General features: G+C 50.2%; 1 protein-coding gene across 2 annotated transcripts in view; it reads right to left on the bottom strand.

The window, feature by feature from the left end:
* Col5a1 (collagen type V alpha 1 chain) overlaps positions 1 to 12869 on the bottom strand; it is a 151755-nt gene that overhangs the window by 56742 nt on the left and 82144 nt on the right. For both annotated transcript variants that reach the window (XM_021182365.2, XM_021182371.2), the window contains exons 18-26: positions 12349 to 12402; positions 10744 to 10797; positions 9088 to 9132; positions 7378 to 7431; positions 6680 to 6724; positions 6096 to 6149; positions 5854 to 5898; positions 4930 to 4983; positions 122 to 166 (exon numbers count right to left, since the gene is read on the bottom strand). In XM_021182365.2, coding sequence (XP_021038024.1) covers positions 122 to 166; positions 4930 to 4983; positions 5854 to 5898; positions 6096 to 6149; positions 6680 to 6724; positions 7378 to 7431; positions 9088 to 9132; positions 10744 to 10797; positions 12349 to 12402 — 450 coding nt within the window. The remainder of the gene's footprint in view (positions 1 to 121; positions 167 to 4929; positions 4984 to 5853; positions 5899 to 6095; positions 6150 to 6679; positions 6725 to 7377; positions 7432 to 9087; positions 9133 to 10743; positions 10798 to 12348; positions 12403 to 12869) is intronic.

Below are 12869 nucleotides of genomic sequence, written 5' to 3'. Positions count from 1 at the left end.
TGACTGACTGAAGCTTACAGTCCAGGCACTGCCTCTCCCTCACCCCATGCCCCACCCACCACCCTGCTTAGGAGACCAATACAGAGACTGGCTGTTGAGACAGGGTGCCGTGGGTACCCACCTGGCCTCCTTTCTCTCCTGGAGGACCTTCTTTTCCAGGGTGCCCCTGTCACAAGAGAGAAGGTCTTCATTAGTTAGCCACCTGCTCAGAAAGAGGCCTCCTACCTTAGCAGTATTTATGTCCCAATCCCCCAGCTCTGCCCTCTCCACAGGATGAACCCACAGGATAATGAACTTAGACAAGACTTCTGGATCCTGACTTCCAGGACCAGCAAGGGCCACACAATGTCTGCCAAACACAGCAACTGGTTGTTTGGGGAAACTAGGGGCAGGCAGTTAGAGCAGAAAGAAGACCATCTTGTCACCTGACTGAGTGCCTCAGCACTTCAAATTGCTTCAGTCACATCCCAGAGGGTCCCTGAGTCCAGAGAAACTGAGCAAAGATGAGAGGTGGCCCTGCAGAGGTACCCGTGTCCTCTGACCGTGTCTCACCTACCTGCGCCTGGACTAATTACATCCTCCACAATACAGCAGAGGCTCTGCTGGAGCAGGCTGACCCTGAGGTTAGAGCCTCAGGGAGAGAGGAAAGCAAAAAGGCTGTGCTCACTTATGGGCATGCACTCTGGCCCCCACCTTGTCCAGGTGATGGAGAGGGGCTCAAGTCTACCTTGGATACATTGAAACTATCGTGCATGCTTGAGCAAGTCCTCTGTGTTCTCTAGGCCCATTCTCCCTCAGGTGAGCAATGGAAAGATAAACCCTTGCTCTAGCTTGAGTGGGTCTGGGGCTCTGTCTCTGAGGGGAAGAACCGGGCATGTGCTCCATTGCTTCCTGTGGTTGGATAATTGATTTTATAAAGTTCCTAACAAGTGAATTGGGACACAAAGTTCTCATGTGGGAGTCCAGTGACCTTGGAGGGAAATTAGGGCACCCACTGGTGGACTGTGGCTGCTGTTCTGGCCCCGCGGACAAGCTGGACCAGCCCCTGCCTTTCAGAAATGATGATCATGCTTGCAGTCGGTCCGTGCACCCTACATGTGCCTAGGGTACCAGAGGTTAAGGCTGCAAGGCTGAATGCAAGACGCCAAGGAGCGCGTGTCCTGCCACAGGCAGACCTGTGGTCTTCTTATCAGTGCCCAGCCACCATATGGATCTGCTCAGGAGTCCTAAGCCAGGACATGCAGTGAGGGTCACTAGAGAATACAGATGCCCTCGCCATGTGGAACTCCTTCAGAGGCATGTGGGAAACTGCATGTGCTTACACTGCACCAAGGAGAGGTTCCCTAGGTGCTCAGCAAGCACCTAGCAGAGTGTGAGGGACAGGAGCTGGGGTACCATTGCCATGGCTGCCCAGGTGCCTTAGATGGGTCTCAGCTGCGTTCTAGAAGGAAGCAACTGCAGTGAGAGGCCCAGGACTCATTTTGTAACCATGAGGCTGGGAAGAAGAGAAGAAAATGTAACACTGACAAATCTTCCTGTTGTGCAAGGCTAAGCTGTTCTCTCTCTCTCTCTCTCTCTCTCTCTCTCTCTCTCTCTCTCTCTCTCTCTCTCTCCCTCCCTCCCTCCCTCCCTCCCTCCTTCTCCCTCTCCTTCTTTCTCTTCCTCTCCCTCTCCTCTCCCACTGCACATTTTCCCAATATTTTATGGTGAATGTTACTTTCATAATGGAAAAATAATAAAGCTTAAATTATTTGTATTTGATATTTTTCTGATTAAAAAAGTAATATATGTTCATTGTAGACAATTAGGAGAGCGGAAAAGGAAATTAACCCCCCCTGCAGCCCACCATGCAGAGCCACGAGACTGGTCGGGGGCATGGGCTTCCAGTTAATTTTTTTTTCTGTGTGTGTGCATACAAAGTGGGCAGGTATAATATGATCCGCATTTAGTATTAGATCATGAGCACTTTCTCCAAACCTTGAATAGACTTTCACATTTAATTTTTACTGGCCCTATTTTCCCATCATTTTGCTGTGTGCTCTGGGGAATGAATCACATTTCAGAGTACTAGGTATGACTTAAACCCTTCTTCTCTGTGTGTCTCTCTCTGTCTCTCCCTCCTTCCCTCCTTCCCTCCTTCCCTCTCTTCTCTCTCCTCTGTCCCTCCACGTGTGTGCATATTTATGGGCATATGTATACATGTGTGAGTGCATGTAGGGGCCAGAGGTTGCTATCAGGTGTCTTTCTCAACTGCTCCCCATCGTAACCTTTAAGATGGAATCTCACTGAACCTAAAACTCTATAGAGGCCCAGGGATCTGTCTCTTTTCTTTCTCACAGCCCCAGAATGCCAGGCCTGCATTGCCATGCCCAGCCTCTATGCATGCTGGGCTAAACACTTTCCTAACTGAGCCATCTCCCTGGCCTGTCAATCATTCTTTCTTCACAACCAAAACTAAAGGAATACTGGAGGAAAACCGCCTCAGCACAAGCTGCCCTCTTCAAGGTTTATCAACAGTAAGCTGCTTTTATAGGGAAAGCCACCCATCTTCCCTCCTTTCCAGACATGGACCGCTGGATCTGTTTGGGATCCCCCATGCCTTTCTGCCCCACCTGCTATGTTTGGTCCCTTCGCAGGCAGAAACCAGGCCTCTCCCATGGGGCATTTTAAAGCTTCAGTATTGGACCTGACAGAATGTGGAATCACTAAGAGGCAAACCTCAGGGCATGCCTTCAAGGGAGGGTCTAAAATTAGGTTAAATGAGGCGAAGACTCCCCCTAACTGTGTGTGGGTGGCACCATCCCAGGGACTGAGGTTCCAGACTGAATGAAAAGACCAAAGCCAGCAGAGCACCACCATCCACCTCTGCTTCTTGCTGATACATTGTTACCAGCTGCTCCATCTGCAGCTGTGGGCAACTTTCCTGTTATAATGGACTGTACATCCTCAAACCGTGAGCCCCTCCTACCTTAAGTTGGTTTTGTTCCCTATTTTGTCACAATAGGAAAAGTAACTAATAGAGCCAGAAACAGAGAAGAGAGTCTCCAGGCCAGGGGGTGCTGGGTGCTGCATTCACAAGATACAAAAGGAGACCATGCTCAGGACCTGCCGCTACAGGGGAGGGGGCGTTCAGTGTGGTGAGAGAAATTGAATTCCAGGCCAGAACCAGCCAGGACTATGGAGGCCAGAGACATGCCTGGTTATGGAAAGGGTATAGCTGCTCTCCTCCCTGCAGACGATATACGACACTGCAGTAGACCTCCATCTGTGGTCATCACCTACAGGAAACAGACACTAGGAAGCCATGGTCCTGTGATGAGTGATGGCCAATGGGGATGGATAGAGCCACCTACTTGCCAATTCCCTGACCTCAATGTCTATTAGAAAATATGTCATTGACACAACATGAAATAAATGACAATTAAAAGGGAAGAAATGATACACTGGGAAATACCAGTCACTTAGCTCCCAAACTCCCTGGCATGTCCACATGGGAATGGGGGTGACTAAACTTATTTGCTCAGGCTAACCAAAGACAATCTGGGGTCTGGGATTCACTGGGCCATGTGACCCTTGTGGAGTGGAGGTGACAGCTGATGGAGAACCATCCCCAGCACGTTAGCACACTCAACATTCCCATTTAGTTCTTTTTCTTTATATGTTTGCATGTGAGTGTATAATGTACACATGTGTGTATAATGTATGTTTACATGTAAACACATGTATGTGTGCATGAGGACACGGAGGCTTGAGACTTATGTCAGGAGTTATCCTTGGTCACTGTCTCATTCACAGACCCAGAGATTGCACTGTAACTAGTCTTGCCAGCCAGCTTGCTGTGGTGAGTCCCCTGTCTCTGCTTTCCAGCTAGTATGTGCACACCATGACCACCCAGAATTTCATGGGGTCTATGGACCTGAACTCTGGTCCTCACATTTGTGCTGCAATCCCTTCCATGCCCCTGGGGCATTTTCTCCCCCCCCCCAGCTTACCCCTGCATTTACGATTTAATGGTGTTATTAAAATAATAAATGAAACTGTCATAAATAATTCATGTATCTCATCTTGCCTTCTGAGATAGATTCTTTGAGTTTCACTAAACACAAAAGAGCACACGAAGTGGGAAAAGGAGGGGAGAAATTGGAGGGGTGAATTTAATAATTTACTTTAAAAATACCTAAATTAAATTTAAAATTAAAAAAACTCTCAAACCAGAGGGCATCTTCAGTCAGAATGGCACGTGTGGATAGACACACACGCATACACACACACCCACACTCTCTCTGTCTTTCTCTGTCTCTGTCTCTCTCTGTGTCTCTGTGTCTCTGTGTCTGTCTCTGTCTCTCTCTCTCTCTCTCTCTCTCTCTCTCTCTCTCTCTCTCACACACACACACACACACACACACACACATACACACAGGCACACACGTGCCCCTAATTGCTTCCTCTTCCCTGCTTCTCTTTCTGCACACCCTACCCCCCTAGGTTGGACCTGTCGCTCACTTGTTATTTCCAGGCTCTGCCTAATCTGGCTCCCAGCTGCGCTCACTGCAGATGAATTGCCCACCCCAGCAACCTCCCCCCCCCCAACTCACTCTGTGAACACTAAAAATACCTCTGGCACACCCTGCCCCTCACTTCCACACCAGGGACAGGTGTGATGGCTTGGAGCCCAGCCCAGTACTCCTCACAGTTTCAAACATGATACTGATTTCGGGGGACTAATTTGCACACCCTAACAAGTACGGCTCCTTCTGTGCAGTCACATCAACTCCATGACAGGAACACGGCATGAAGGCTTGTCCAGAACCCAGTCATCACTCAGCACAGAGACCAGAGCACACGATCTTCACCCACAGTGCTTCTGGACAACAATGCTCCCAGTGCCCCTCTGGGGAGGAGAGGGACAGGGTGGGGGACACTACTCACCGGGGGTCCATCAGCACCTGGCATTCCTGGGAGACCTGGTTTTCCCAAAGGACCCTAGTGCAAATAAGACAGTCTGTGAGCAAATACCTCTGACGTTTCTTTCCTGGGATGTCCAATCCTTCTCTATAGACACTCAAAGTAAATATTCAGACACCGTCACTCATGCACCCAATGAGGTGCCTCCTCCACCAGAACCTTCAGTTCTGCTATGGGATCACCTCCACCCCCATCTTCTCTCTCCCTTTCATCTCCTGAGATGCTGCTGTCCTAGGAGCCTTCTGAGGTCAGTACCTTCCTCACATTCCCCACTGGCACCTATGCAATCCCTCCCATGGCAGGGCAGGGCAGCCACAGGGCCACCAGGCCACCATCCTGTGACATTCTTAACAAGGTCTATCACAGCCTGGCTGACTGTATTTCAATAAGCTCTCCCGGGATCTGGGAGACTCCATCAGAACCACCTCTGTAGTGGTTCTTGCTGGTGGAGACCTAGACAGTTTGCACTTGCTGAAACAGCCCATGCCTGGGCTCTGTGATGCTGTCGGAAGAGTACGAGTCCCAGGACACGGTAAGTACTATACGTCTATGAGCCAAAGAGCACTCAACTAAATAAGATGCCCAATTTAATCTTCTGATAAATGGCACATATTTCATAGTCAACAGTGTGTGCTGGTATGAAGATTGCTAAAACTGCCACCTCTATACATAGATGGCAGGCAAATCGATAGATGAATCTATGGATCAATTAATGAGGAAGATTCAGCATCTGCCCCGAGACTGATAGGCTTCATTCCCAGAGGGCTAAACTTCAGGAGAGCAAGGTGTGCATGCCTGCAATGGAAGGACTGCAGGTCTCCCAGGCCTGCACAGACGTATGCCCCATGACAGGCAGCCCCTCTTCACACATCCATCGGTTCCACCTACCTTTTCTCCTGGAGGACCAATGGCACCCTGGGGACCTGGAAGACCCTAAGAGGAAAAACCAGCAGAGGAATGAGAGGACTGACCAGAGGCCCCTCCTCACCCTCCACCATCTTCCCAGTGACCACCCCCCATCCAGGTACCAAACATGTTGGTGGCAGAGCTAAGTGCACTTCCCAGACACTTGGCCAGAACCTGTGTCCCACCCCTGATGCCTCCAAGTCACCTTTTCCTGAGACACTTACCTGGGCACCAGGATTACCCTGCTGTCCTGGGGGCCCAGGCTCTCCCTGGGGACCCTAGAAAAACAGAGGCAAAGGACCTGAGAAGAGATCTAGGAACCACACCCCATTTTGGGGAAATCCCATTTCCACACCTCATCTTTTCCACCAGTAACCCCAGGAGTCCATGTGTGGGAGCAGCTTTCTGGAAAGGGGGATCTGCCTGCTTTCGGTGTCAGATCCTTACACCCAAAGGGCATGTGGACTTGTACCCAGCACCCTGGTGTCCATCAAGGCAAAAGTTTGACAGGAGCTGGCCAGGCAATAATCTATTGATAGAAATGTGCGCCCTTGACTTGGATAGAGAGCGAACAGACCCATCTGATGAAACTGACTTCCAACTCCTAGCTGGCTTTGGATAACAAATATCAACTTGGGGTTCTAGCATGAGGCTTTGCCACCAGAGGGCAGCACTAAGCCATGGGCCAGAGGCTAAGGTGCCCACTCTCCTACCCCAATTTCCAGGTGATGTAGACCTCCACAGCCAGGCATGGACTGTGCCCACAGACCATCACCAAAATCCAGGCCATGTGACCCCTGGGACTCACCACATTTCCTTTTGGGCCAGGCTGGCCATCCATACCCGTTACACCCTGCAGGAGAGTTACAAAAAAAGGGGGAGGGGGAAGGTGTTTTCAACACAGAATCACCCACTCCACTCTGCATACTTGGACGTGGGTAGTTTCTGTCTGGGGAAAGGACATACTCTACTGTCCACCCCTAACAGCTGGGGCTACTACCCTTCACAATAAGGCCCCAGCACCCTCATATGAGCAGACCCTGCAATCTAGAAAAAGTCTCCCAGAGAGGCCGAAGAGGGCAAGACTAATTTCACCCACCCAAAACAGAGAACTCAATCAATACCATGAGCCTCTCCCTCCTTCCCAAAACCAACCCCCCCAAAATGCTGGAAGGCTCTTAAGCAGAGGGACAGTGTGGCATTCTGAGGTACTGCTTATGACAGAAAACAACAATAGCCACAGCAGCACAGCAGATGCTGTGTGCCAGAACAGGGGTAGAAAAGTCTAAAGGAGCAGCAAGGCCAGCTGCCTGAGCACCACGCGTTTTCTGGTTCCTCATGTATGAGCATGAATGACCCACAGCCCCTCACACCTACAGCTGGCATACACTAAGGTCAGCATGGCCCCATGGCCCCATGGCCCCATGGCCCCGGTATTGCTAGCTGGGTCAGAGGGTTTCTGGTGCTATACTGTGTACACATACATCAAGAGGTGACAGAACTTACAGGAGGTCCAGGAGGCCCTGGAGGGCCTTTTGGCCCAAGCAGACCACGTGGTCCCTGCAAAAAGAAAAGATGAGGAAGGATGGAACCTGGCTGGAGGTGTGGCCTGCTTGTCTGCCCTGTACAGCCCACACCCAGTACCCTGTGCCGGAAAGAGTGCAGGTGGTGACTCCAGAATCCTGAGAGAGTTGCCATGATGCCCCCCACTGTCACTCACCCCATCTTCCTCTCCACCTAGACACTGGGGATCAGAAGCAGGGCGCTCCTGGTATGGAGGGACCCGGCTAGGCATCAGGGGTGTCCTAAGGGAAGGGGTCTTTTCTGCCTGCCTCTGATACTCAGGAAGGTGAGCACAAAAATCTCTCTATTGAAAACTCGTGAAGTTACATTGTACTGCTGGGTCCCGTGTTTATCACCGAGTCTTTCTTCAATCTCTCTCCCCAGTGACATGCAATGCTGTCATTTCTGGGATGACAGAGTTCAAGGGAGCAGGGAACAGGTTCAGAAGACAGCAGGCTTGCAAGGAACTTTATAAGGTCTTGTAGGGGACAGCTACTTGGGAGAGACACAATCTGTCTTCCCTCCTCTGGACACTGAAGGGCGGTGCCCAATGCCTGCATCCTACACTGAAGATCTGGCCTGAGGCGCAACTGAAGTCTAGGGGAATGGTCCACTTAGGAAATTATAGGTTTCACTCAAGACACTTGGATCTCAATTGCCCTTATTTTGCCAGAACCTTTTAGATGGGGCTGGGGAGGACATAAACAAACAAACCCAAACCCAAAAAGCCCAACCTTTCTTCACATTCTCTGCGTCTTAAATGCTTCCTTCATTATTTTAATACTTAGTCTTATACATGTGTTTGAGACACGGCTAACCCAGAAGGCACCACTTAGATGTGTGTTAAGGAGAACAAGGCTGATGGATCCTCCTCGGTGGCTAATCAGACGTCTAGGGTATAATTTCATCCCAAATGAACCTGAGCATGCCGACCCGAGCTCTGCCCTGCACGGCGTTTAAGGCGTAGCTCATCAATTAGCTTCACCAGATACAAACAGCCGCCTGACTTGGATAATAAACGTGGGTTTCTGAACATCAGTAAATGCCGGGTAATTAATGTCCTTTTGCCCTTGTGGAAATATGCCTTAAGCCTAAATACACGGTGGCTGGCAAAAGGCAGCTTTTCCTGCAGCAGGCTGGGCACCACCCTGTAGGGTGTAGTTGCCAGGCCTAAGACAAGCTTGGGCCTATTCAGTCCCCTCAACTGCCCGGCACCCACTATGGCTGCTGATGGAATGTCTGCTACAGCACCTTGGACACCTACCACCATGCCCTCAATGCCCACCTTGTTACTGCTATGATTCCTGCAGAACACCCACTATACTATGTCTTCCTGTCTACTCTGACGCACTTGAGTGTCCACCATGGGCCCTCTGAATGTCCTCCATGCTGCACGTGGGCACCCAGCATGATTCCACTAGAGTTACGGTGCCCCTGGGCATTTGCTACAGCTCTCCAAGGCCCATCTTCCTCCTGTAGAAAGGGTCAGTATAGACTCCCTAGAGGTGCCCAGCCCCTAGTGTCCTCCCTCTTTTCTTTCCTGGGCAAATGTCATGTGCCTCTTTCCCTAGACCAAGCTCTCTAACTTACTCCACACCCATCAGCTCATGACTGTGGAACTGAGGCCCAGAGTCCCTCCCATCAGCAACTTACAGGCTCCCCGGGCAGTCCCCTGGGCCCAACTTCTCCATCGTCACCCTATGGAGAAAGAAAAAAATGTTTAAGGACAAGCATTGAGGCCTGGGTACACACACACACATAGTCTCTCTGTGTCTCTGTCTCTCTGTCTCTCTCTGTCTCTCTGTCTGTTTCTCTGTCTGTCTCTGTCTGTCTGTCTGTCTGTCTGTCTCTCTCTCTCACACACACACACACACACACACACACACACGCGCGCACACACACACACCCCACAGCAGGACTCTGCCTGCTCCTCAGGCATTCACTAATGTGTTAATGCTGGCTCCATTGGAGAGGGCCCTGTCCTCATTCTGGAGCTGCAAGGGTGCAGCTGCTGCAGGGAACCGTGAGGCTCTGAAGCAGGTCCTGCTTCCCAGCTACACTCACAACTGCAGCAAGGGCAGTTAGGCAGACACTGAGTTCAAGGCCTTGGCCACCCTCATGAGTAACAGAAACAGAGGAACAGGGTGTCAGAGGAGAGGCAGAGGAGCCCCAGACAGACTTCGGTGAGCTCAGGGTCTACCGGGATCCAAGCCATCCAGTGGCAAACTTTTCCTCCTGACTCCAGATGGGATGCTTGCTCTGGTTCACCAGGCCACACCCGGGGCCACTAGCAGATGCTGCTTCCTACCACAGAACTCAGTTCTCCTGCCTTCCTCACACACAGCCATGCATGCTCACATAGCACCTGCCAGCATATATGCTCATGTGTGCCTATGTTCAATAATTGCAGCCACACATATTACTTGCATATGCATGCATATATGTACACACATGCATATATATGCACACACCTAGGAGTGAGTACACTTATGCATATACAGTTGTGTACATGTATGCACATGCTGTGAATGCACATATGTCAACAAAGGCATATGTGCACACAGATGCACGCATATGAAACCCACCATGAACCAAGAGGGTGGGGCATCCAAAAGAACCACTCTCCTTCCTCAGCTTGCAGCTGCTTAGGCCAAGGTCCAGAGAGGGGAACTTCCTGGACAAAGTTCAAAATCTAGAGACGATGGCACCTATCGCCCACTTTCCTGGGGTTTGTGAGCTCCCAACAATAATGCAAGGAGCCCATAAATCCTGCCATGCATTCTCTGCCATGCACATCTGTGCTGTGGCCTATGAGCTCAGCCTCCAGCCGCTGAGGATACCTGGAATGGACACTAAGGAGTCAGTCCTCTGGGCATAAAAGCCCAGGCTAAGAAGCCTGAATGCAGCCTTTCCCTCCCCACTGTTCCTATATTCAGTTACTTCACCAATGACTTCCCCCATCCCTCTACCGCCTGCTCTCCCCGAGCCCTTGCTTCTCCATCTGACACCTCATTTAGATGAGATCAGCAGAGCCGCTGAGCTCATTAAGTCCCTGGCATCTCCCCTCCACAGGATCTGGGGCACCTGCCTCCTGTAGTTAGAGGTTTCCTTTCTGAGACCCATGACAGTTTGACCCTCATTGGCAAGAAGGATAAAGTAAAATGAATGCTTGTGCCTTGCTTCATTCTCAGAAGCACACAACCACCTGCCTGGGCCAACATGCATGCTTCCTTTTCCCAACCCCCCACCGACCCTGCCTGGCCTGCACTCAGAGTTTCCCAGTGTAAAAAGATGCTGAGAGATACTTACCCTTTCTCCATCATCTCCTGGGATTCCCGGCGGGCCAGAAGGACCAGGGTCACCCTAGAAAAACCAACCAGGGTCAATGTTAACCACCGCAGAGCAGGTTCTTCACAACTTTTTTTCTGTCCTCCTAATTCTAACCCTCAGTCTTGAAGCCTAGTTCCCCTGGAAGGAGGGCGTATGCTGAGAGGTCAGTCTAGTGGCTGGCTAAGAGCCTTGCACTCGAGCCCCATCTGCATACCTTGCCGGTGGCAGAATCCACCAGCCTGAGCACCTAGCAGGTTTAGCAGGAGCCACAAGACAGGCAGGCACACTGTGCATTCAGTGTGATGGAGGGCAGCACAAAAAGGACCACGCTGGACCAAGAATCCCTGAGGGTCAGGGCTGATTTCACCTGCAAACCTACAATTCCCAGTGTCGCCTGTAGCTGGCGCTCAATGTATACTCTCATCAGCTGGTCAAAGGACTCCGCACCTCTCCCAACTCCCTACAACTGGTGACTGTGAGCTTGTTTCCATGTAATTACGAAAGAGTAGAGAAGTAGCAGCTGTGGGTGAGACACTATTCAGAGTATACAGAGCACAGACAGAATACAGAGTTCACTGTAAGACCCATATCTGTATACTTTACGCCCATGTTCCTATATGTGCATGTTTTTGTCCATGTGTATGCATGACTATATTGTTGCATCCCTCTATGTGTGCGTTTTGTGCAGGTATTATATATGTATGCATGTATGCCCTGTATGTATGTGTGTGACTAGGTAAGTATGAATGTCTTTGCCTATGTGTATGTATTTGCATACAAGCGTGCTTATATACATGTATATGTGCATGGATGTCTATATGCCTATGTCTGTGTGTAACTGTATGTATATGTGCTTGTGAATGTGTGCATATGTATCTGAGTCCTAAGTGATTATGTGTACATATCATCATGTTTGTATGAGTGTGTATATGTGTATGCCTGTGAATATGTATATGTGTGTGTGGTTATGAATGTATGTGTATATATGCATATGTGTATGGATGAATATGTGCTCTTGTGCCTTTGTGTATATGCCTGTGAAGGTATATCTGTACAAACATGTATATACACATATATGTGTGCCTGGATATCCCCAAAATGAGAAATTTGACAAATAAATCCACTTTAAGGTAAAGCAAGTAAGAAAGGAACCACTCCCAGCGAGCGGTGAGAAAGGCGGGCAAGCACCATAGTGGCCCAACCCCAGCCATCCTTAGCAGCAGGCTCTGAGACTGCCCCACCTTCCTGGGGCCACAGTCCTGACTCTAAGCTTGCATGTGATAGCTGTTCAGATTTCCTATGAATGTGAAGCCTCCATTAGGTAAAAAGTGGCTTCTAGAAGATTCTAAAACTAGTTCTAGCACATATTTTCCCTCACTTCTTCTCTGTCCCCTGTGACACCCTGGGGTGAGGTGCTTGCCAGACATGCTCGTAAGCCTCACATAGGAAATCCAACTTCTCTTGACTAGATCTCCATTAAGAGAGACTCCACAGTACATACAGAGACACTGTGAGGTGGAGGAACCTGGAACCTGAGGCTGTTGGAAAGAAAGACGCTCCGCAAATCCCACAGCAAATACTCACCCTATGGCCTTTCTCTCCCGGCAACCCAGCCAGACCATCAAAGCCACGGTCACCCTGCAAGAACAAGAGAGATGAACCAAACAGCCCACACAGCAGGAACTAGTGGTATCCATAATTCAACACCCTGGACTCAGGGACTTCTTATGGCCGTGCACAGCCCTCGTGTCTCAGGACACTGTGGAGTCTGTATATGCCACCTCCTCTCCCTAAGCAAAGCAGAGGCTGGAAAGAGAGGAACACTGTTGTCCCCATGCCAAAGGCCAGGGCATCCTTGGGAATGTAGTCATGCAGTTATTCAGTGACCACTGAAAAGTCAACATGGGTTCATTTGCTCTGAGTCTCTCCCTGCAGGAACATCCCCATGGTCCCGGGGGCTGTCACACACCAGTGTTCACACTCACTGGTGAAGACCCCTGCATCTTTACCTGCAGGGACCCCTGACTCCTGCATCCCAGCATAGAGCCCAGTACCAGCAGCCCATCGTGTGGGTATTCAACCCAGGTAGGATGAAATCAGAGTAG

This window comes from Mus caroli, chromosome 2 (genome assembly GCF_900094665.2).
Source record: "Mus caroli chromosome 2, CAROLI_EIJ_v1.1, whole genome shotgun sequence".
Lineage (NCBI taxonomy): Eukaryota > Metazoa > Chordata > Mammalia > Rodentia > Muridae > Mus > Mus caroli.
Note: the sequence above shows the minus strand (reverse complement) of the source record. Positions and strands in the feature narration are given on the sequence as shown.